The sequence below is a fragment of the Papilio machaon genome, chromosome 28 (genome assembly GCF_912999745.1).
Source record: "Papilio machaon chromosome 28, ilPapMach1.1, whole genome shotgun sequence".
In the NCBI taxonomy this organism is placed as follows: Eukaryota; Metazoa; Arthropoda; class Insecta; order Lepidoptera; family Papilionidae; genus Papilio; species Papilio machaon.
The window spans coordinates 4089077-4115139 of record NC_060013.1 but is presented as its reverse complement, the minus strand read 5'-3'; the positions used below and the strand labels follow the sequence as shown (position 1 = coordinate 4115139).

General features: G+C 34.3%; 2 protein-coding genes across 5 annotated transcripts; one reads left to right on the top strand and one right to left on the bottom strand.

Moving 5' to 3' along the window:
• Positions 1-357: 357 nt before the first annotated feature.
• LOC106709310 (cytokine-inducible SH2-containing protein) lies at positions 358-13246 on the bottom strand. 4 transcript variants are annotated; one of them, XM_045684983.1, is made up of 12 exons: positions 13222-13246; positions 10917-10987; positions 10567-10708; positions 9957-10046; positions 9464-9534; positions 8947-9013; positions 8406-8490; positions 7507-7644; positions 5090-5204; positions 3962-4140; positions 2518-2635; positions 358-726 (listed from the first exon to the last, which is right to left on the bottom strand). In XM_045684983.1, exons 2-12 carry the CDS (start codon positions 10939-10941, stop codon positions 611-613), a joined length of 1146 nt encoding a protein of 381 aa, XP_045540939.1. In that variant the 5' UTR covers positions 10942-10987; positions 13222-13246; the 3' UTR covers positions 358-610. The 4 variants fall into 4 exon arrangements, with proteins under 4 accessions (XP_045540939.1, XP_045540942.1, XP_045540943.1 ...); XM_045684986.1 differs by having other exon boundaries at positions 10567-10675; XM_045684987.1 differs by having other exon boundaries at positions 10567-10663.
• A 694-nt stretch (positions 13247-13940) lies between these two features.
• Positions 13941-23694, top strand: LOC106709225 (putative pre-mRNA-splicing factor ATP-dependent RNA helicase PRP1). The gene is made up of 10 exons (XM_045684931.1): positions 13941-14095; positions 15337-15458; positions 16433-17585; positions 18285-18421; positions 18651-18788; positions 19385-19507; positions 20376-20475; positions 21099-21189; positions 22050-22212; positions 23200-23694. Exons 1-10 carry the CDS (start codon positions 14046-14048, stop codon positions 23325-23327), a joined length of 2205 nt encoding a protein of 734 aa, XP_045540887.1. The 5' UTR covers positions 13941-14045; the 3' UTR covers positions 23328-23694.
• The last annotated feature ends 2369 nt before the right edge of the window (positions 23695-26063 follow it).

The following is a 26063-nucleotide window of genomic DNA, read 5'->3' as shown; positions in this document are numbered from 1 at the left end:
AATCTTCTATCTATAATTTGTAATTTCTATCTCATTAGGTCCAGGTCTTAATTATCAAATAAATTGTTACATTGAATTTCAATCACCTCTTCGGATATCCAAATCTTTAAATCATAGCAGTGTTAACTACCTCTTCGGGTAGAATCTTCTATCCATAATTTCTATCTCATTAATTCCAGGTCTTAATACCTTATCAAGTAAATTGTTACATTGAATTTCAACCACCTCTTCGGATATCCAAATCTTCAATACCATAGCAGTTTCACTACCTCTTCGGGTAGAATCTTCTATCCATAATTTGTAATTTCTATCTCATTAGGTCCAGGTCTTAATTATCAAGTAAATAGTTACATTTCAACCACCTCTTCGGATATCCAGAGATCTTCAAATCATAGCAGTTTCACTACCTCTTCGGGTAGAATCTTCTATCCACAATTTGTAATTTCTATCTCCTTAGGTCCAGGTCTTAATTATCAAATAAATTGTTACATTGAATTTTGAATATCCAGAGATCTTCAAATCATAGCAGTGTTAACTACCTCTTCGGGTAGTACCTTTGTCCCGGATATCAGTACCTCAAGCTGAGGTCCTGTATCCGGGGTGGGCAGTGCTAGCAATGTGGTAGATATACATCTGGCTCGAGACGGCGCACGCGCACACGCTGTCTGTAATGATATTCCTTGAGGAATGCTCTCAGTCTCGCCGGTAGAGGGAGCTGTTCCACACCTGGAAGTAACACTTCTTTTATTTGTCTGAATAGAAATCTAATCTAGAATTTGGTTAAAAAAATCTAGAAATAAAAAAGTTATCTTATATAAGACGGGGATAATTTAGGCAATATTGAATTATAAATAGTTAAAGTAGTTCCGGAGTGTATTCAATGCAAATAAATCTAGACCAAGTATAGATATTTTAGTTTAGTATTAATTTTGTTTTATATTTAACTAGCTTTTATCCGCGACTCCGTCCGCGTGGAATAAAAAATAGAAAACGGGGTAAAAATTATCCTATGTCCTTTTCCTGGTTCTAAGCTACCTGCCCACCAATTTTCAGTCAAATCGATTCAGCCGTTCTTGAGTTATAAATAGTGTAACTAACACGACTTTCTGACTATATATATAGATATAGATTAATAATCATAATACGAATTAACTTCTTTTAATTTTTATAAATTAATCTTTATCTTGTGTTTATTAAAGTGATAAATGTACCTTATTTATGTTAGTTTAATATTATAAATTAAAATATTAGATTAAATATAATACATAAAAACTAAAATATATCATTAAAAGGTGTCCCTTTAGGCAAGGTTAATAATCTTAATATATAGATTAATAAATAGTCTAAGTATTCTTCTAGAATATTCTACATCTGTGATAAATTTCATCAAGTTCCGTTCAGACATTCCGGAGATAACTTCATACAAATATCTATCTATACATTAACATTTATAACATTAGTAAGATTATGTAGTTTTTATGTGACAATAAACAAATATATTCTATTCTAGTCTTATTTCAATATAGAAATATTATTATTTAAATGATCCTTCGAGCAGGACAAGATCTCACATCAACAGAAACACTGCAGCAACTTACAATTTAAGATAAATTAATTTTAAATTAATATATTGAAATTATAATTAAAGTATTAAAAGCATCTGTGGCTCAGGGGCTCTCACTTGACTTGCAATCTGCAAGTCCTGGGTTCAAATCCTGCCATGTACCTGTGTTTTTCGATTTACATATGTACATTTATCTGATGTTCTCACTGTGAAGGAAAACATTGTGATGCTGTACATATCTGAGAAGAAATTCAATGATATGTGTGAAGTCAACTCGCACTGGGCTATGGTTGACTATGTCCTAGACATATCTAACTTAAGGTAGACTCCGAGACCCTAAATGTGGATGTATAATGAGCTGATGATGTAAAGATATATCTATAATGAAAAACAAATTTGTCTGTATATATGTCACATGTAATCTCCGGAATGTCTAGACCGATTTTGATAAAAGTTTTACAGGAAGGTAGCTAATCTACACAGGAATGTTATTAGTATTTTTGATGTGAAACATCTATAGGATCACTTGTAAACCGAATCGTTGGGTTGGCGACGCTTGCCGTGGCGACGGGTCGCCACGCTATACTGAGGTATACATATATATTTTATTTTAATAACATTTAATATTATTATTATTATTATTCATTCATTCATTCATATATTCATTGATTCATTCATTCATTCGTTCATTCTATCATTCATTCGTCATTCATTAATTCATCCATTCATTCGTTCATTCATTAATTCATTCATCCATTTATTCATATATTCATTCTTTCATTAATTAATTAATTAATTAATTCATTCATTCATTCATTCATTCATTCACTCATTCATTTATTTATTTAATATTTTATGCATATTGTACACACACGATGTTTCACATCTGCTAGACGTCCCATGACGACTCACAAGTTTTTTTTTTATGAGCACTAAATAATAAATAGTGTTACCATCATATGTTGTATGTGAGACGATAACTGCTCTCGTCAACTGCTGCAGTGAGAATGGTTCTGTACGAGGCAATGGCGCAGTCAACATCGGCTCAAAGAACATAACACAAGCTGGATCCTGCAAAAAATATATTTTCGCCATACATACATACATACATTTTACATAAATTCACCGAAATAGCGAAGCGACCGTTACAAATAGACATCCATAAATGCAGATGCGTTAGTTAATCAACGGATAAGGAGACGCACAGAAAGAGGATATTTGCCCTTTCTATGCGTCCCCTCTTCCGCCAAATCCACTTCCCCTACCCATCTTTACCCGCATCAAAAACAGATAATCTGATATTTTAATAAATCATCCATATAAAATATGTATTAAGAAAGAAAGAAAAAACATTGTTACATACATCAAACATACAAAAACTGTAATGAGAAAAGTTGATGATGTGGCAAAAGGAGGCTCAGCAAAGGCAGGGACTAAAGAGAGGGTTTTTAGTTATAAAAGTAGTCGATGCCATTTCATTTTCATTTGATGCAACAAGAGGTTAGTGGAGGGAAAATGGGGTTAGTAGTTGAGGGAAAAGTGGGGTTAGTAGTTGAGGGAAAAATGGGGGTTTAGTAGTCGAGGGAAAAGTGGGGTTAGTAGTTGAGGGAAAAGTGGTGTTTGTAGTTGAGAGAAAAGTGGGGTTAATAGTTGAAGGAAAAGTGGGGTTAGTAGTTGAGGGAAAAGTGGGGTTAGTAGTAGAGGGAAAAGTGGGGTTAGTAGTGGAGGAAAAAGTGGAGTTAGTAGTTGAGGGAAAAGTGGGGTTAGTAGTAGAGGGAAAAGTGGGGTTAGTAGTTGAGGGAAAAGTGGAGTTAGTAGTTGAGGGAAAAGTGGGGTTAATACTTGAGGGAAAATTGGAGGTTAGTAGTTGAGGGAAAAGTGGGGTTTAGTAGTTGAGGGAAAACTGGGGTTAATAGTTGAGGGAAAAGTGGGGTTAGTAGTTGAGGGAAAAGTGGGGTTAGTAGTTGAGGGAAGTGAGGTTAGTAGTTGAGGGAAAAGTGGGGTTAATACTTGAGGTAAAAGTGGAGTTAGTAGTTGAGGAAAAAATTGGGGTTAGTAGTTGAGGGACAAGTAAAAGAGGGAGTATCAGTGTACGAGATAGATGAGGTGGAAAGACCAAAAAGCAGTAGACATCCCCTTGCATATGTAAAAAGAGCAGTAATCCAAGAAGAATGGAGACGTTTAATGAAAAGGGTCACAGCATCTACTTGACCATCAACCAGTCTGTTAAGACTAAGATAAAAATGGAAGGGGGAAGTAGTTTTGACAGATAAGAAGACATATAGGAAGGGGAAATATATCTTTAATTGCACATATCTATATACATGAAACAGAAGATAGCTTGTACAAGATATAATAGAAGTTAACATAATGGGAGATATTTGAATATTGTTATACCTTGTAATGTTCAATGAGTCCGGTGACAGTTGGTGCTGCGAATACAGCTGGATCATGGGAATCGAAGCTGAACCTGTGCTGGTAGTGCTCGATGCGGGCGTGCAAAGATCTACCATATTTACGAAATGATACAGAGAACAGGTGCTCCTCCTGAGCTGAGTCACGCAACAGGAATGTACCTGAAGACAGATAGAATTAATATTAATATTATAAACTAGCTTTAACCCGCGACTCCGTTCGAGGAATAAAAAAATGCACACAAGATAAAGTTCCTATGTCCGTTTCCTGGTTCTAAGCTACCTCCCCATCAATTTTCAACTAAATCAGTTCGACCAATCTTGAGTCATAAATAGTGTAACTAACACGACTTTTTTTTTATATATATATAATAGATGTGAATGTTTAGATGTTTGTTTGAAGGTATCTCCGGAACGGCTCAACAGATCTTGATGAAATTTGTCACAGATGTAGAACATAGTCTGGAAGAACACATAGACTTTTTATTAAGTTTTTTTTAAATTCAAGCAGACGGAGTCGCGGATAAAAGCTAGTCTAATATCAATAACGCAACATTAATTTAAAAAAAAACCAATTGACTGATGCTCTAATAAATAACGCCATCTATTGTATGATTACGAAAAAAAACAAATTTCTAAATTTCTGTCTATAAATATATAAACAGGCTTTCAGGCTTTCTGTCTGAAAAATATATAAACAGTCTTTTTATTTTTATATTCCAAGGTGGCAAGGTGGAATTCGCCGAAATGGCGAAGACACCGCTGCCCATAGACATTCACAATTGCAGATGCGTTGCCTACCCTCAAACGACAAAGGAGACGTAGAAAAAGAGAATATTTAACCTTCATATGCATCTCCATCAAATCCATCTCCCCTTCCCATCCTTTCCTTATAAGAAAAGGGATGGGAAATGAAAAAGGAAGTCTATATGTTCCAGGTAATCTCCGGAACGGCTGGATCTATTTTGACAAGACTTTCACTGTAAGATAGCTGATATACTCGGGCATGTTATAGGATATTTTTTTTTTCAATTCTGAGCTGACAAAATGGCGGATTATGAAACTATATCTACAACTGTCTGCCTCTCACTAGCACACAAATATCTGTCACCTTCAGGCTTGTTGTCGAGGAGACGTTCAGCCTCGTAGCGGTCCATCTTGCCCCAGTAGAAGGAGCAGGCGGTGATCTCCTGCAGATCCGGCACCAGACAGTGGATGTAGTCCACCTGGATCACAATTGAATTAATTGAGATTTCGGGATGAAGTTGTGTTTCATGTTTTAGTTGATTTTTTTATACGGTTGTATTTCATAGTTGAGTTGGGATATTCGGGAAGAATTTGAGTTTTACAGTTGAAATGAAATTTTGAAAAGTTGTATTTCATAGCTGAGTTGGGATATTCGGGAAGAATTTGAGTTTTACAGTTGAAATGAAATTTGGAGAAGTTGTATTTCATAGCTGAGTTGGGATATTCGGGAAGAATTTGAGTTTTACAGTTGAAATGAAATTTTGAAAAGTTGTATTTCATAGCTGAGTTGGGATATTCGGGAAGAATTTGAGTTTTACAGTTGAAATGAAATTTGGAGAAGTTGTATTTCATAGCTGAGTTGGGATATTCGGGAAGAATTTGAGTTTTACAGTTGAAATGAAATTTTGAAAAGTTGTATTTCATAGCTGAGTTGGGATATTCGGGAAGAATTTGAGTTTTACAGTTGAAATGAAATTTGGAGAATTTGTATTTCATAGCTGAGTTGGGATATTCGGGAAGAATTTGAGTTTTACAGTTGAAATGAAATTTGGAGAAGTTGTATTTCATAGCTGAGTTGGGATATTCGGGAAGAATTTGAGTTTTACAGTTGAAATGAAATTTTGAAAAGTTGTATTTCATAGCTGAGTTGGGATATTCGGGAAGAATTTGAGTTTTACAGTTGAAAGGAAATTTTGAAAAGTTGTATTTCATAGCTGAGTTGGGATTTTCGGGAAGAATTTGAGTTTTACAGTTGAAATTAAATTTTGAAAAGTTGTATTTCATAGCTGAGTTGGGATATTCGGGAAGAATTTGAGTTTTACAGTTGAAATGAAATTTGGAGAATTTGTATTTCATAGCTGAGTTGGGATATTCGGGAAGAATTTGAGTTTTACAGTTGAAATGAAATTTGGAGAAGTTGTATTTCATAGCTGAGTTGGGATATTCGGGAAGAATTTGAGTTTTACAGTTGAAATGAAATTTTGAAAAGTTGTATTTCATAGCTGAGTTGGGATATTCGGGAAGAATTTGAGTTTTACAGTTGAAATGAAATTTGGAGAATTTGTATTTCATAGCTGAGTTGGGATATTCGGGAAGAATTTGAGTTTTACAGTTGAAATGAAATTTGGAGAAGTTGTATTTCATAGCTGAGTTGGGATATTCGGGAAGAATTTGAGTTTTACAGTTGAAATGAAATTTGGAGAAGTTGTATTTCATAGCTGAGTTGGGATATTCGGGAAGAATTTGAATTTTACAGTTGAAATGAAATTTGGAGAATTTGTATTTCATAGCTGAGTTGGGATATTCGGGAAGAATTTGAGTTTTACAGTTGAAATGAAATTTGGAGAAGTTGTATTTCATAGCTGAGTTGGGATATTCGGGAAGAATTTGAGTTTTACAGTTGAAATGAAATTTGGAGAAGTTGTATTTCATAGCTGAGTTGGGATATTCGGGAAGAATTTGAGTTTTACAGTTGAAATGAAATTTTGAAAAGTTGTATTTCATAGCTGAGTTGGGATATTCGGGAAGAATTTGAGTTTTACAGTTGAAATGAAATTTGGAGAATTTGTATTTCATAGCTGAGTTGGGATATTCGGGAAGAATTTGAGTTTTACAGTTGAAATGAAATTTTGAAAAGTTGTATTTCATAGCTGAGTTGGGATATTCGGGAAGAATTTGAGTTTTACAGTTGAAATGAAATTTGGAGAATTTGTATTTCATAGCTGAGTTGGGATATTCGGGAAGAATTTGAGTTTTACAGTTGAAATGAAATTTGGAGAAGTTGTATTTCATAGCTGAGTTGGGATATTCGGGAAGAATTTGAATTTTACAGTTGAAATGAAATTTGGAGAATTTGTATTTCATAGCTGAGTTGGGATATTCGGGAAGAATTTGAGTTTTACAGTTGAAATGAAATTTGGAGAAGTTGTATTTCATAGCTGAGTTGGGATATTCGGGAAGAATTAGAGTTTTACAGTTGAAATGAAATTTGGAGAAGTTGTATTTCATGGTTAAGTTGGGATTTTCGGGAAGAATTAGAGTTTTACAGTTGAAATGAAATTTTGAAAAGTTGTATTTCATGGCTGAGTTGGGATTTTCGGGAAGAATTAGAGTTTTACAGTTGAAATGAAATTTTGAGAAGTTTTATTTTATGTTTTAGTTGAGTTTAGTTTAATATTTGACTGTATCGAACAAAATGTATAATCTTTGTTAAATTCTACATTATACTGTCTCATGTTGGTTGAAATTTATAAGTTGCCTCTTTAGTTAAACTATACATACCTGTGTGTGTACTTTAGCGGGGGGTGTGAGTTGCACTAGGGGTGCGAGGGGTGCTAAAGGTGCGAGGGGTGCATGTTGCGTGTGAGGTAACGCGGGGGCACGCAGCAGCAGCGCCCGGAGCTCCCCACCACACACCACCTGGACATACAAACAAACTTAATATAAATGCGAATGTATATATGAATATATGTTTGAAGTTATCTCCGGAACGGTTCAACAGATCTTTATGAAATTTCATCTAGATGTAGAACAATCTGGAAGTAGAAATAAGTTATTTATGGTTCTAGAAATGTGTAATTTTTCTTGAGATACTTTTCATTCACATATTTATACAATAACTCGGGAAACAATATAACATATTGTCTCGAGTAACACATGAGATCATTTTAAACCTATATTTTTTAAATTCTGTATAAACAAAGCTGCGGTCAAAAGCTAGTATAACACTATATTAATCTTACTAATATTATAAAGTAGCTTTTACCCGCGACTCCGTCCGCGCGGAATGAAAAATAGAAAACGGGGTAAAAATTACCCTATGTCCGTTTCCTGGTTCTAAGCTACCAAATTTTCAGTCAAATCGATTCAGCCGTTCTTGAGTTATAAATAGTGTAACACGACTTTCTTTTATATATATAGATGCGAATGTTTGTATGTATGTTTATTTGAAGTTATCTCCAGAACTCAACATATTTTGATGAAATTTGTCACAGATATAGTACATAATCTGTAAAAACACATAGACTAAGTTTTTTTTAATTACCTAATCAAACTATACGAAACATAACCAACTTTATGCTGTTCTTTTTTTAAAGAAACTGAAAGAAACACATATATATTTATATAAAAATATTTTGACATCTGAAAAACATATAAAAAAGCATCACAACATAACTCACTTGGAAGTGTGGATGTAATCTTATAGAGCCATCATTGGCTGTGGTCAGTTCACTTCTATGACACTCTTGTACAGTTTCCGTCTCACTGTAATATAAATCAATTTTATGAAGTTTAACAATGAAATTACTCACATGGACATAATTTTTAATAATTAAAGAAAATTACTAATATTATAAATGTGGTTAGAGCATAGTGGATCAGTGGTTAAACAAAACTAGCACTCTACAGGCCATGGGTTCGAATTCTGTCATGTATAATGTACATTTATTCTACATTCTTACAATGAAGGAAAACATTGTGATGCTGCACATATCTGAGAAGAAATTCAATGATATGTGTGAAGTCAACCCGCACTTGTCTATAGTTGACTATGACATAGTCATACCTAACTTGGGGTAGACTCCGAGTCCCTCTGTGGGGATATATAGTGAGCTGATGATGAATAATCCAGTTAAATAAGGATTTATATAACTGAAATCGGTTATTACGACTGAATATTGTCAGAAATTTAGATGTTGTTCTATCCGATGTAATACTCACGTTCTTGGAGCGACAGAGAGAACGTAAACTTCAGCGTTTGGTTCAATTTCTCGGGTTGATTCATTATCTAAAAAAAAATGTAGTCAATTAATTTAAACCTTACTTTAAACCAAAATATAGACAAACCACACAACAGAAAACTTTTTTTCAGTATTATACGCCAACATCTATTGCTTGAATGTACCTCCATCTTTGTAATTTAACGAGCACATAAAAAACATAACTTAAATAGAAGTAATTCCAAGTCTAGTGTTATAAGTGTGGGTATTAGAAAACTAATTTTAAACCTCCAGAAGAGGAGACACATAGGAAAGGGAAATATTTTCTTCCTGTGCATCTCCTCCATTGATTAAATGTTGCTTCGCTATTTCAGCGAAATTAGGTGGTCACTTGCTCATTTGTTACCTTTGTAATATAAAAATAATGACCAACTAGTATGGAATTTGTCATTCCCCTGTTAAAAAAAATTCATTATTATCTCCGATATGAGACATAACAAAAATACATAATGTTTTACCTGAATTTAAGACAATAGCATCTAGTTCACGTCTTAAATCCCTCGCTCCCAATGTGAGGACGGCAGCCAATCTGAATAAATGAACAATCATCTAGACAGAAATTAACTAAAAAGTCTTTACAGTTATTTCTATTAAGAAAAAAACTCTTTTTCTGTGAATTATAGTCAAATTTCGACTGGAAAGACCACTAGTATATAAAAATAATTGATTTGTCTATCTAACATGGTATATAGATACAAAAAAACTTTATTTCAAAGACATTAATATCACATGAGACAGAAAAACAGACAGACAAATATAAAAAAATTACTTTTTCATTTTTTATTGGCTAAAATAAGATTTTTTTTCCAAACATAGTCAGTCCAATTTTTTTAATACATATAGACACTATATGTACTCTTCAATCTATGGTCCTATCAACTCGGCCACTTTCATGACTTCATACAAGTTCCATTTCATCTATACCTCGGATAAATCTCTCAATTAACTAACCTGTCGTCACTAACACGTCTATAAGCTGTGCAAACACATGCCGGCCTCCGCCATCTACGTCTCCGGCAGGCGCACTCTCGTCCATTCCATCTGAAAATATCACTTCTTTGGTAACTGATATCGTAAACATGGTTTATTGGATAAAAATCTATGAAGAACAGATTAGACATGGGTTCATGGGTTAAGCACTTGACTTGCAATCTGCAGGTCCTGAGTTCGAATCATGCCATGTACCAATTTGATGCTGCACATATCTGAGAAGAAATTCAATGATATGTGTGAAGTCAACCCATACTTGGCCAGCGTGGTTGACTATGGCCTAGTCACCCTCAACTTGGGTAGGTTTCAAGCTCGTCAGTGGGGATGAATAGTGAGCTGATGATGATGATAATAATTTCTAATAAAATTGATGGCATACAGACTAGCTCATGGTTCTCCTGTGTGTAGCAGATCAGTGAACAGACTCAGAGTTCAGCTCAATTTATACTTGCCTATGAGATGAGCTGCGAGTCAACAAGCAGCTCGTTGGTTCAAGTAATATTTTTTTTTTATATTAAACAAGGTACAAAATACTTTATCTAGGGGAGGGATACTTTTAAATATACTATACCTATCAGTTACAGCACTGACATATCTGTGCACACTGCTGGGCGACTCTGCGTAACGTCTTCTGTCCCAAGCGCCGCATCCGCAGCTGCATTCACCACCTACACAAGGTACTGTGTACGTTGTAATAGCTGTCGCAGGCGACTCTGTTCATGCGGAATTTAAAAAAATAAGTAACCTAAGGAAAAACCGGTAAGTATTACAGCTTGGCAAGACAAAATTCTATGTTAAATCTCTTTGTATAAAAAATAAATAAATAATAATAAAAAACCTAGGTGAGAGACTATTTTTTTAATTCCACACAGATCAAGTCAAAAACATTAACTAAAGTATATAATATAATGGATAACTCACTTTTCCTAGAAGTCTGTTGACCCATGTTGCTTACTCTTGTACTATGAGAGGTTCGTCCAGCGAACTACCATCTGCAACCATAAAAAAAAATTACAACAAACATTATCAAGCAAAAGACAAATAGATGTTTTTTTTTATCATAAGTTGGCAAATGAGCGAGCGGCCACCTGAACTTGCCGTAACAGCGGAGCGACCGCCGCCCATAGACATCCGTTATTGATGCCTTGCCCACCTTTCATCAACAGAGGAAGGGATGCAAAAAATGAGATAATTTCGCATGTGATAAATGCATCGCCTACTCCAACAGATCCACTTCACTTTCACATACTTTCCTTATAAGAAAAGGGTGGGAAGGGAAAGAGGACTAAAGTTAGACCTCCAGCACAACACTCATCAGATGAAATGCAGAATTTCTTCCACTTGAAGTCTGTCTTCTGTGAGTTCGTGGTATTTCACTGAGTGAGGCCAATTCGTGCAACAGATGTTGTTGTTGCTGGCGTCTACCACTGTAAGGACATTTGGATTAGAAGAGCCTCTAATAGCACATAGGCTACTAATAAAGTTTTTTTTAACTCAAGTTTATATTACAAATGTTAAGTTTGGTCCTAAAGAAATTCATATATAGTTGATGCATGGGCAATTTAGAGACAAGTACTAGTTTTACTAATATAAATGTGAATGTTTAGATGTAAGGATGGATGGATGATCTTAGGCGTGAAGTGGAAGCAATTCCGCGTTTCGTCTGATGAGTGTGGTACCGGAGGCCTAATTTTAGTCCTCTTTCCCTTCCCACCCTTTTCTTATTAGGAAAGGATGGGATGGGGAAGTGGATTTGGCGGAGGAGGGGACGCATAGGAAAGAGAAATATCCTCTTTCTGTGCATCCTCTTCTCCGTTGATTAAAGGTAGGCAGCGCATCTGCATTTGCAGATGTCTATGGGCAACGGTCGCCTCGCTATTGCGGCGAAACCAGGTGGCCGTTTGCTCGTTTGCCACCTTATGATATAAAAAAAAAAAAAAATCTTAATGGATCTTGATGAAATTTGGCACAGATGTAGCATATAGTCTCGAAGAACACATAGGGTAACTTAACTAAGTTTTTCCTTAATTTTTGTGCATAGTACATAATCCTCAAATGGACAGCCTCACTAATGCGTAGGGTTCGTTCGAGTACTAACAATATCCTGGTGGTTGTAGGTAATAGAACCGAATTTGCTGTTTTGAGACACTGGGTTCATACATATACCCATGTGCCTGGTGCCTCAAAACAACAGATTTTTGAATTAAATGTTTAAATAACTTTGTCAATTTTAATTTTAATTTTACTAACATAGTTATAAGTATTACTCTACTAACAATATATAGACTTATAACGATCTGAATTAAATGTTTTTTATTTTAATTTATTTAATTTTGCAGATGGAGTTGCAAGTGACAACTAGTTAGTACATAATTTTGGTGACTAAATTATGTTGATAATTTATTTCACACACAATAACACACAACACTGTGTCACAACTTGTTCTAATAAACGCAATTGCGGTTGTACACAGTCATTACGCTAATTAATGTGCAATTGACTCACTGTTAGCTTGACATCAATTGTTTAATAACAGGCAATGCCAATTTTTACAACACTTGTGCCTTTAAAAGCCATCCGTTTGTCTTTTAAGGAGTGTTGGTGGCTCAGGGGTTAAGCTCTAGACTTGTAATCTGCAGGTACTAGGTTCAAATCCTGCCATGTACTAATGTATCGACTTTCGATTTACATATGTACATTTCTCTAACATTCTTATGGAGAAGGAAAACATTTTGATGCAACCTGCGCACATCTAAGAAGGAATTCAAGATAGCAAGTCAAGTCCTTAACCCCAGAGCCACCGCTCAATGTATTCAATATAAATTTTGATTCAAAATAATACACAATAAATTTGCAATTTTCAAGTCAGATTTGAATAACAGTTTTACTATAGAATTGTGGCTTTATTAAAAAACATGATTACCTGGAAGATGTAAAAGAGGTGACTGTCGTGCCAATATCGCGACAAGTTCAGACAAGTTTGTTAACCTCGTCTAATAAAAAACTTTAATTATGAACTTGAATAAATAAATATTTGTCCCTATATTATTTATTAAAGTCAAGATTACAATTTTACAAAGTGAGCTAATGATTTGAAAAAGATTTGATGCAAATATAAACAAATCTTATGCAGACATCCGCCATCTTGAAACTAAAATGCAAAACAACCCCACATGAAAACTCCTTATAAAAGGAATAAAATTGTACTAAAAAATTGTTTACTCACGTCTACTTTATTTTATAAGAGTTATCGAGCGACGCTTAGTGTGAGTTTAATAATCTTCTCGTATTCGTCTTTTTATAGCATGTAGATTATTATATACACTCCACACTTCACATTAACACTAACTTTTCTTAAAAATTCGTTTCGATATTTACATGGAATTACTACAGGTGCTATTTACACATTTACAAAAGTAATTTACAATTATTTTTAGTAATTAGCACGCAACCAAAATACGCAATTCCTACGTCTCTGTGACATTTTTATTTATCGCTGTTTCGTTTCACGCTTTAAAGTCTTGAGAATTTTCAAAATTGTTTCTTTTCAACTTTCAAAGAATAAATTAAGTTGCTGTTTTAAATGAAATTTGTTTTAAAAGTTCGTAATATTTAAGATAAATCTATTCCGCGGAAGGTTTTTTCTATCGGCACTGAAAGTTGACTGTGACCATATTATTGAGTGAATTGAAACGTTTCACTTGACATTTTATTGAAAAAACAAAGGAATTTGAAACATTGTGCCTTCGTCTCCGAAGGGATAAAATATAATAAAAAAAATTATTCTTGTTTTTTAAAAATTTACTATTAAAATTTAAGTTTAAAATGGAATGTTCTCAAAATTACTTTTAATTATAGCGAATTTAGTTTCCGTAAAACAGATGTGAACAAAATATGTTTGCATTGGTGCTATAAATACGTCTATTGAAACATCAATGGTCGGCGGACAGATCAGATAGGTCGCCATTTTGTTAGCTGTTTCTTTTCAGTAGAAATTCTTAGAATTTTCACGTGTTTGAGTTTGTTTAAAGGTTATATGTGTTAGCAAAAATGTCTAAAAGAAGAATTGAAGTTATGGACCCTTTCATTAAGAGGAAGAGGTGTGTATCCATATAGTTACAACGTGTTAGTAATGCGATGCTTTTTGTTATTTCCTTTGTTTTTCTTATTGCCGCTAGCTGTAATGTTAGTTTTCTTTAAAAAAATTAAACGGGTTTTACTATAATTATCACATAATATGAATTTTACACTGGACATATTGAATTCATACGCCGTCATTGCACCGCATTTTATGTCAATATTTACAACTTTTTTTATTTAAATCTTTAATTTTAATTACGAAATTCTACACATTTACTATTCTTACCACATCAATTTACGTCCAAGAATCAATTAACACAAAAAAAAACTATAAAATTGACTAATTGAACTATTAACTGAATTGAGCAAAAATATCGCAAATTTATATTTATTAAGCTCTCTTATCTTTTATCTGATAAATAGCACACACCATGTGTTTTACATTTTATAATTATGACCCAATTATAATGGAATAAGACATGGTTTTCACCTTATTTGTTGTGATGTGATGTACGAGTGTGCCTGTTTTATGTACAGTCTAACCTGGATAAGTGTGAAACCGTTATAAGCAAGAAACTCTAGTTAGAGAGAAACTTAAGAGAACTATTGCGGTTCCTTGGATTTTAACTTATCCTATTTTGTTTATATATTAGAATATGAATTAAAATAAATTAAAGGTATAATGTAATTGGCTGTTACTATAATCATAATACAATAGTTGAAGGATGTGATTTGAAACCACAACCAATAGTCTATACCACACATTATTACGTTATTGATGCTACAACCCATTGTTTATTGCTATTGTATTAGTCTTTTTATCTTGGCGGCTCAAAGACACTGGCATGCTGTGCAGTACCCTACCATTGCATCCGATTATGCCCACTACACCTAACATTGCGCTGTGCAGCAACTACCTAAGTTTAGAGCAGGGATATCCAAACTAGTTTGACAAGCAACCCCCTTTTCCAAAATGAACCGTTTCCACAGACCCCCCCATGGCCAAATTATCTACTTTTAAGATCAATTATTGTTATTACTATTATTTTTCATTCTGACTTAGATCAATAGAAGAAGACAGAGTGAGAATTAGCAATGCTTTAAATTCGAAGGGGGTCAATATCGTCCCCTTTGGGAATCCATATCGTCCCCTTTGGGAATCCCTGGTTTAGAGCCACCAAGATATGTGAAAAAAAATTATAGTATGCAGCTGTAGTTGTTACAACTGCACAACACATATGTTAATATTAATTGTTTTTAGGGAAGAAAAGGCTGCAGCAGCAGCGAAAGCAGGCACTACAAGTGAATCATCAGATACAGCGAGCACCACGATGGCGGTACCACAAGCTACTACCAGTACGCCAGGAATAAATCCATATACAGGTTGGTGTAAAGACCTGGATGGTAAAGATTATAACAACAAAAGGGGCAGTAATTACATTTTACATGCTTATAAAATACTGAGTGGTCGTCCTCTTCTTCGTCAGCGCATAAAAGTAGTCTATAATATGCCCGCGTGCTTCCGCTTTCTTCCTGTTAAAGTCCCGTCAAAATCGGTCCGGCCATTCTAGAGATATCCTGGAACATACACAAACTTGAGTATAGACATACAGACAAAAAAAATTACGCAAATGCATCATTTTTGCGAAATGTAAAATTATTTTTTTCGATCTCACATACAGGTGCTCCATTTTTCTTCTATTCACTGAGACAACTTCTTCTATTCAGTACAAGTTATTCTAAGCAACATTTTCCATATCATCGAATAACTTAGATGTACAGTCAAAACCGTTTATAGCGACATCGTTTAGAACAACATACCGGTTAAATTGACCAAAATCAAAGGTCCTGGCTGAATGTTATTACATATCTTTCCTATTAATACCTGTTACCGGTTGTTACAACTATCGGTTTTTACGACTCAATATGAGTAGTCCCTTCGATGTCGTTATAACAGATTTTGACTGTATTTTAAAGTTTTGATTTTATCAACTCTTGTTGTATTAAAAAAAATTACATGTTCATGAAGTTAAGTACTCAGATATCAAGATATCAGATACATAATTCAACTAATCTGTTGAAGAAATGTAACTTCTTATAAGAACTATTGGGATGGAATGATTTTTATACATACTAGCTGTTGCCCGCGAGTCCGTCCCCGAGGAATTACAAATAAACGTAATAAGTAGTCTAAGTGTTCTTCCAGACTATGTTCTACATCTGTGCCAAATTTCATCAAGATCTGTTGAACCGTTCCGGAGTTAACTTCACACATACATCCATCTAAACTTTCGCTTTAATAATATTAGTAAGATTCTTGATTCATGTTATAAATTCTCTAAATAATAATTTTTCAGGACTGCCACATTCCCAGCGATACCACGAGTTGCTTCGACGTCGACTCGGACTTCCTGTATGGGAATATAAAAACGACTTCATGAGATTGTTGAATACTCATCAGTGTGTAGTATTGGTTGGTGAGACAGGGTCTGGAAAGACAACTCAGATACCTCAGTGGTCGGTGGAATTTGCTGCAGTAACAGCAGGGAAGTCAACAGGAGTTGCTTGTACGCAGCCAAGAAGAGTAGCAGCTATGTCAGTGGCACAGAGAGTTGCGGAGGAGATGGATGTAGCGCTGGGCCAACAAGTCGGCTATAGCATTCGTTTTGAAGACTGTTCCGGTCCTCAAACAGTCTTGAAATATATGACAGATGGTATGTTGCTTAGAGAAGCAATGTCAGACCCAATGCTCGAACAGTATAGAGTAATTTTACTTGACGAAGCTCATGAAAGGACTCTTGCAACGGATATCCTGATGGGTGTATTGAAGGAAGTGATTAAACAGAGATCGGATTTGAAATTAGTTATCATGTCTGCGACATTAGATGCTGGTAAATTCCAGCAGTACTTTGATAACGCACCGTTGATGAATGTACCAGGTCGAACGCATCCTGTAGAAATATTCTACACGCCTCAACCTGAACGAGATTATTTAGAAGCGGCTATACGGACAGTCATACAAATACATTTGTGTGAAGAGATTGCTGGTGATATTTTGCTGTTTTTAACCGGTCAAGAAGAGATTGAGGACGCATGTAAACGGATAAAACGAGAGATTGACAACTTAGGTCCGGATGCTGGTGAATTGAAGTGCATTCCGCTGTACTCTACATTGCCACCTAACTTGCAGCAAAGGATTTTTGAACCGGCTCCTCCTAATCGACCTAATGGAGCGATAGGGCGTAAAGTAGTCGTCTCAACTAATATAGCTGAAACTTCATTAACTATAGACGGTGTAGTGTTTGTGATAGATCCAGGTTTTGCAAAGCAGAAGGTATACAATCCTCGTATCAGAGTGGAATCTTTGCTGGTCTCACCGATCAGTAAGGCATCAGCTCAGCAGAGGGCAGGTCGTGCGGGACGTACGAGACCGGGGAAGTGTTTCAGGCTTTATACGGAGAAAGCTTACAAGAATGAAATGCAAGATAATACTTATCCGGAGATTCTGAGGTGATTGGATCACATGGTTTTGTATATGAATTCTTTATTTATTTATTTTAACATTGTAACCTTATATAAGCTTATGTAATGCGAAAATGACTAAAGCAAAAGTTTATAAAGTGAAATATAGTCCTTTTGTATGTAAAAAAACGATCTAAAATAATCTTTGAAGTAAAATAATCCATCATTTGCATTGAAATTGCATCATCAGCTCACTATATATCCCCACTGAGGTGCTCGGAGCCTACCCTGAGTTAGATATGACTAGGTCATAGTCAACTATAGCCCAGTGCGAGTTGACTTCACACATATCATTGAATTTCTTCTCAGATATGTGCAGCATCACAATGTTTTCCTTCACAGTAAGAACATCAGATAAATGTACATATGTAAATTGAAAAACACATTGATACATGGCGGGATTCGAACCCAGGAATTGCAGATTGCAAGTCAAATGCTTAACCCCTGAGCCACTGACGCTCATTAAACAAACATATAGAAAGTTTGACAACTGTTCCACATGTTATGTTTGTCCATTCTATTGTAATTTTGAAGTTAAAGTTGTAATTCAATTTATATTTTCCGTAATTAATGAATCAGTTGGTTTTAATAGATTTAGTAATTAACAAGCAGAATGTAACAAATAGGCCGTAGGTGTAATGTATAGAGTTAGTCAACATCTAATACCCTGCCCGCATTGCGTTGCAGATCAAATTTAGGATCTGTAGTTTTGCAGCTGAAGAAGCTGGGTATCGACGATCTCGTGCACTTTGACTTCATGGACCCGCCCGCTCCAGAGACCCTGATGCGTGCACTGGAATTATTGAACTATCTCGCTGCACTCGGTAAGTTTTATTATACTAGCTGTCACACGCGATTCCGTCTGTACGGAATGTAAAAAAAACTTAATAAGTAACCTATGTGTTCTTCCAGATTATGTTCTATATCTGTGCTAAATTTCATCAAGATCCTTTTAGTCGTTCCGGAGATATCTTCAAAAAAACATCCATCCATCTAAATATTCACATTTATAATATTAGTAAGATTAATGGTTGATTTCCATTCTTATTGCAGATGATGACGGCAACTTGACAGATCTGGGTGCTGTGATGGCGGAGTTCCCTCTGGACCCTCAGCTGGCTAAGATGCTCATCGCCAGCTGCAATCACAACTGCTCCAATGAGATACTATCCATCACCGCTATGCTGTCTGGTGAGATACCATATTGTTTAATACCTCATAGTAATATGCTTATTTTTAAAAAGGGGGTAGGGTTAAATCTTTTATTACCAGCTTTTACCTGCGACACCGTCTGTGTGGAATTTAAAAAAAACTTAATAAATAGCCTATTAATTCTTCCAGAATATTTTCTACATCTGTACAAAGTTTCATCAAGAGCCGTTGAGCTGTTCCGGATATATACCTTTTAACAATTTCCGTGTTAGAAAAATTTAATTTAAAACAAATATTTTTTCCTTTGGTTAAGTTAATTTTTGTCTCCGTTTTTTTTTTCTGTAAAGATTTAATGGGATTGTTATTGAACAAGTTTTTATATAGATTTACTAGTTGTCGCCCGCGACTCCGTCCGCGCGCTGTTAAAAAAAAAACTAAATTTGGGGGGGGGGGGTTATGAAAAATAGATGTTGGCCGATTCTCAGACCTACTGAAAATGCTCACAAAATTTCATGAGAATCGGTGAAGCCGTTTCGGAGGAGTACGGTGATGAAAACTGTGACACGAGAATTTTATATATTAGATAATTTCTGACTAATCTGAAAAGATAATAATTTATGTATGACATATTCCAGTGCCGCAATGTTTTGTTCGACCTAACGAGGCTCGGAAGGCGGCTGATGAGGCGAAGATGCGTTTTGCTCATATTGACGGAGATCATCTCACATTGCTCAATGTCTACCACGCGTTTAAACAGAGTAAGACTTAGTTTTTAAACTTAGACTTAATTTAGGTGTTTTTTTTTTCTTAAGGAAAGAAAGAACTAAAATTAATCCTCCGACATCAGACTTAGTCACACAACTGTCTTCTGTGTTTTTTTTATATCATAAGTATGAGTAAGTGGTCACCTGATTTCTCCGAAATAGTGAAAAGACCGCTGCCCATAGACATCCTTAATTGCTTATGCATTACCAAAATCTAAGTAACGGAGGAAGGTCACAAAATTAAAATATTTCCCATTTGCATTGTCTACTCTAACAAATCTACTTCCTCTTCCCATCCTTTCCTTATAAGAAAAGACTGGGAAGAGAAAGAGGACTAAAATTAGGTCTCCGGTACTCCGGTGGTCTTAGTATTAGAGCGGGTGAGATGTGTAACAGATGTTGTTGTTGGAGTCTACTAATGTTTCTTACTTACTGACTTGTAGACTGAAATTATCATAATATATGTGTATGAGGGCATAGTATTTATGTATGTAACACTAGCTGTAGACAGCGACTCTGTCTGAACGGGATTTGAAAAAAAAATTGCAGAAGTCTATGTTCTTGTTGGTCTACATTTATGACAAATTTCATTGAGATCTGAACCGTTCCGAAGATATTTAACATCCATCCATCTAAACATTCGCATTTATAATATTACTAGCTGTCGCCCGCGACTCCGTCCGCGCGCAGTTAAAAAATGGGGGGGGGGGTATGAAAAATAGATGTTGTCCGATTCTCAGAGCTACTGAATATGCTCACAAAATTTCATGAGAATCGGTGAAGCCGTTTCGGAGGAGTTCAAGTTCGAACCCCGTGACACGAGAATTTTATATATAAGATTAAGATGTATGTTTGTGTATAGACATGGAGGATCCCCACTGGTGTTATGACAACTTCATCAACTACCGTTCTCTAAAGTCTGGTGATAATGTGCGGCAGCAGCTCAGCAGGATCATGGACAGGTAGAATCTCATCATCATCAGCTCACTATACATCCACACTGAGGTGCTCGGAGCCTAAGTTAGATATGACTAGGTCATAGTCAATTATAGACAAGTGCGGGTTGACTTCACATATATCATTGAATTTCTTCTCAGATATGTGCAGCATCACGATGTTTTCCTTCACAGTAAGAACATCAGAAAAACACATTGGTACATGGCGGGATTCGAATTCAGGACCTGCAGATTGCAAGTCAAGTACTTAATCCCTGAGTCACCAATGCTCCATATAAGAAATAATACATATTAAATATTTTGAATTTATATTTCTTTACAATTATTTCAAAACTAGCTGTCGCCAGTGACTTTGTCCGAATGGCATTAAGTAAAAGTTTTATAAGTAGTCTATGTGTTCTTCCGATATATGTTCTACATCCGTGACAAATTTAATTAAAATCCGTTGAGACGTTCCGGAGATACATTCAAACAAACATACATCTAAAGCTACCGAGAAAGTTTGTTTTTAAAAAGTTTTTCTTTTAATTTTGTTTATGTTATATACATCTTTTTGATAACAATCTTTCATTATTTTCGTTGGAATAGTCATATTATATGTAGTAAGTTTAACATATTATATATTTCAGATTTAATTTAAAACGGACAAGCACAGAGTTTACAAGCAAAGATTACTATATCAATATAAGAAAAGCGCTCGTCAATGGATTCTTTATGCAGGTAAATGTTAAACAGATTTTGTCTTATAAGTTGTCATTTGCTTAGTTTTCTTTTCCATCTTGAATTTTAGTATTTAAGTGATATTTTAAGAGTCAGTGGATCAAAAGTTAAGTACTTGATTTGCAATCTGCAGCTCCCGGGTTCGAATCCCGACATGTAACAATGTGTTTTTAGAGTTACATATGTACATTTATCTGATGTTCTTACGATGAAGGAAAACATTGTGATGCTGCACATATCTGAGAAGAAATTCAATGATATGTGTGAAGTCAACCCACACTTGGCTATAGTTGACTATGACCTAGACATATCTAACTTAGGGTAGACTCCGAGCACCTCAGTGTGGATGTATAGTGAGCTGATGATGATGATGAAGTGTATTTTAAAATGTTACAGCAATTACAAATTCAAATAAGTAAAAAAATCTATATTTCCTACTTACCTTTTTACTATTTTTAGCATATATTATACCACATAGTAATCCATGTTACTAACTCCATCCATCCATCTAAAATTTTTGCATTTATATTAGTAATACAGTGTAAACTCTTTATAACGAAACTCAAGGGACTGAGCATTTTTTGGTCGTTATAGAGAGTTGTCGTTATATGGAGTGAACAAAAAACAACCAAATTAACAAGATAACATAACATAAACAATAATACCGATAATAAATATTTACTGTCTACAAATATGAATACATTTCTTCGTAATAGAGAATGGCGTATCGCTATAAAGAGTGTTTCAATATGTGGGTTTTAACGCAAACCAACCAAAGTTGGGCTCACTTCAACGTTACAGGGAGTTTATTGTTATAAAGGATAACGTTATAAAGAGTTTAAACTGTATTTGTTTTCCAGGTGGCACATTTGGAACGCACCGGTCATTATCTGACTGTAAAAGATAACCAAGTGGTACAGCTTCATCCGTCCACATGTCTAGATCATAAACCAGATTGGGTTATATATAATGAATTTGTACTCACAACAAAGAATTATATACGTACAGTGACAGATATTAAACGTAAGTGTTTATATATATACTAGTTTTCGCCCGTGACTCTGTCCGCGATGATTTAAACAAAAACTTTTTTTTTTTAAATTAATATTAGATCTTATGGTTTTTTTTTTATGATGATTTCGCCAGCTTCAAGGTTGAAAATAAATATAAATGTAAAGTGTATGTGATCGTAATATTAAATAGCAAGAGATAAAGTAACGGGGTCGGGTAATGCTCTGACAAATGACCGGTACCTGATGATGTTAATGAGAGAAAAAGGAAATTTATAGTTTAATATTATTAGTATTTAGAATTGAAAAACTTAATAAGTAGTCTATGTGTTCTTCCAGACTATATTCTACATTTGTGACATATTTTATCAAGATATGTTGAGACGTTCCGGAGATAACTTCTAACATACATCTAAACATTTGCATTTATAATTTTAGTAAGATTAACATCTAGATAATAAAAAGAAGGCCCCAAAAGTGAAATTAATTAGAATCCAAAATAATCAATATATTACATAAGCTGTATGTGTTTTTTTTAACTAGCTTTTACCCGCGACTCCGTCCGCGTGGAATAGAAAACGGGGTAAAAATTATCCTATGTCCGTTTCCTGGTTCTAAGCTACCTGCCCACCAATTTTCAGTCAAATAGATTCAGCCGTTCTTGAGTTATAAATAGTGTAACTAACACGACTTTCTTTTATATAGATAGATTAAAATCGCTTCGTCATTTCGGTGAATTTATGTGGCCGCTTGCTCGTTTGACAACTTGTAATATTAAAAAAATGCTTAGATGTATGGATGTTTGTTAGAAGGTATCTCCGGAATGGCTCAACATAACTTGATGAAATTTGTCACAGATGTAGAACATAGTCTGGTAGAACACATAGACTACTTATTAAGTTTTTTTTTGATACCGCGCAGACGGAGTCGTTGGCGACATCTAGTAAATTTATAAATGTTGTTCTACTTCTAAATCTCTATTTTTTTCTTATCTTTGCAGCGGAGTGGTTACTCAAAATAGCACCGCAGTATTATGAGTTGAATAATTTTCCACAATGCGAGGCTCGTCGTCAGCTCGAGCTCCTGCAGGCCAGGCTCGACTCCAAGGCCTACCAGGAGGGCTTCTAGACCTAGGTCTAGAACCTAGGACCTGTACAAGTGCGGAAGTGAAGTGAACTAGTGCAGTGATATCTAAAAATGAGTGTAAAGTCGAAAATATTGAAATAGTGTCAGTGCAAATTGAAAATAACTCACGCTTATAACCTAGAAGGGTGGGCAGAGACTGGATTTTGGCGTATTCCTAGCACATCTAAAAACGAATTAAAAATACACTTTCCATATAGGTTTTTTTACATCTGACATCTAACTAAAGCATGTAAGGTAAAGAAAATTTTAGCTATTTAGTGTTCTCGGAATATCCTTACAAAGTTGTCACAATTTTTAAAAATAAAACACAAACAGACAAATGTACATTAATATATAAATTAATGAATTCATTTATGTGCAATGCATTAAATTTAAATCATCACCGAAAATCTAGATTTATGATCTAAATTCGTAACTATTCCTAGAACTGTAAAGAATGTTAACTATGTCTAGCGTTGCCAGGCGTCTGTATAAAGCCGGACATTTAGGCTTTTTGATTGCGTGTCCGGCCAAAATAAATGGTTTTCCGGCTTTTGTTAGGCTTTTTACATTTCCCAAACGAGAGTGTACCTATTAATACTGAGACAAAATTCTAAATAATATATTGTGTCCGACCTTTCTACCCAAATGTAACGGCTAGTAGGTGTAGCGACCTGGCAATCCTAACTATGTTTATAATAAATCTGATATTTTAAATAAAACAACTACAGTCGAACCTAGATAAGTGAGAATCAAAATATAGATTTTTTCTTGCTCATAAATGTTTCTTTCTTAACCCTTTCATGCTCAAGGGAAATATTTCTCCATTCGACCAAAATTGTTATCTATTCGCTTCTTTACAAGAACATCGTGATATTTTTAAAACCACAACTTTACAGGAGAGCAATTTTAAACATTTAAGCGTTGATAAATTAATTTTACACATTAATTACCGCAACAATTTTATTATTTTCCGACGGTAAAATTATCAAAATTTTAGAATTTATCAACATTTAAATGTTTAAAATTGTTCTCCTCTAAAGTTGTGGTTTAAAAAATATCACGTTGTTCTTGTAAAGTGGCGTATTGTTCTATTATTATTTAATTGTAATTTTTTTTCTGAATGTCAAAATGTATGTCCAAAGCAACAAATTTGTTTCTGAATGGTAAAAAAAACTGTGGTAATTTATTCTAGCTAAAATATTGTTTTGTATATTTAGACTTGGATATCTTTTGGTCCTGAATGGGTTAAACAAGTTTCTCGCTTGAGGAAGTTGTCCGTCGGGACCATACAATGACTCTCACTTTACAGGTTTCTTGCTTATCCAGGTAATACTGTTTTATCTGTTATTAAACGAAATTTTCAAAAAGTATTTGGGTTATAATTCAATATAAAGTTTTCTCCATACAAAAATATAATAGTCATGAAATTCCATACATCAAAATTACTAAATGTATGAAAATTGATATATCTGTTGTATAAATTATAGAAATTAATACTTTTAGTATGTTTAGAAGGATTGCTAGAATTGATTCTGTAAAATTAGTATTAAATATAGCATTATAAGAGAAAGATCTAGCTTAAAATAATAATAATGCTGGTGGTTTAGGATTTATGAAAGATACGAAAAAAAAAATTTGTTGAAAAAAGTTATCGGATTGTCAAAATAATATTCCTAATTAGCTTTCAAAGTATGCAAAATATCTCCGAACATCTAGAATTATAATTATGAGATAAAGTAATTTATTTTATTATATTTAAACTATATGTTTTTTTTATCTTTGCAACATATTAAATATGTATTTTTTTAATGTCTTTGGCTTTAAGATTTTAAAAGTTAACAATAATTTCAAAAGATTTGACATTTTTTCTGTAAAACTTAGTGTTTTTACACATTTTTAACTATATTTGAAAAAATCTAACCTCACTTTTCACAAATTCGTTATTTTTTTTTTTGTATTTAATGCATAATTATACTAAATAACAATTAATTTTATTCCCCTTCTCACTATTTTCTTGCAAATAAAAGATGGAAAGGTGAATTTGGCAAAAGGAGAAATGTCCTCTTTCTGTATGTTCTCTCCTCTGTCAATTAAAAATAAACAACACAGCAAATACAAGTCTATGGGCATAATAGCGTCGCTATTTTGGCTAAATTTACTTTGTTTGCTTGCCATTTCATACAATAAAAATATATATCCCCGATTTTAAAAAAAATCATGAAAAATGTTATTTTATTTCTAATTTCTGAGGTAATAAATTCTGTATATAATTTTATAAAATGATTTCCAAAGTGGTCCAGATGACCTCGTAGTCCCGGACAGGCTGTGGGATTGCTTTTGGGTAATTGAAGAAATAAAACATCAAGAAGTTCACCAAGACCATTAAAAATTTGAAACATGTCCAAAAATAGAAGAATCTAAAGCAATGTGTTGTAATTTTTATTATAAAATCATAGACGAAAGCTAAAACACGTAAAATGGCGCCGTATATTTATATATACTATGTTTCTTTTGAATCTTTGGTTAGGAGAACGTCTAGATTCTAGAATTGTTAAACTAGGATATTCCCTAAACACACATTTTGTCAGGATTTTAAGGAAAAGATATAGGATATATTTTGTAACAACAAAAGGATACAAAGAGCTATTAATAAATACCTTTGTTTATGGTCCCATCTATTTTTCTTTTTTGTCTACTGAAGTAGCATCAGAACTCCGTTACAGTGATATTCGAAAG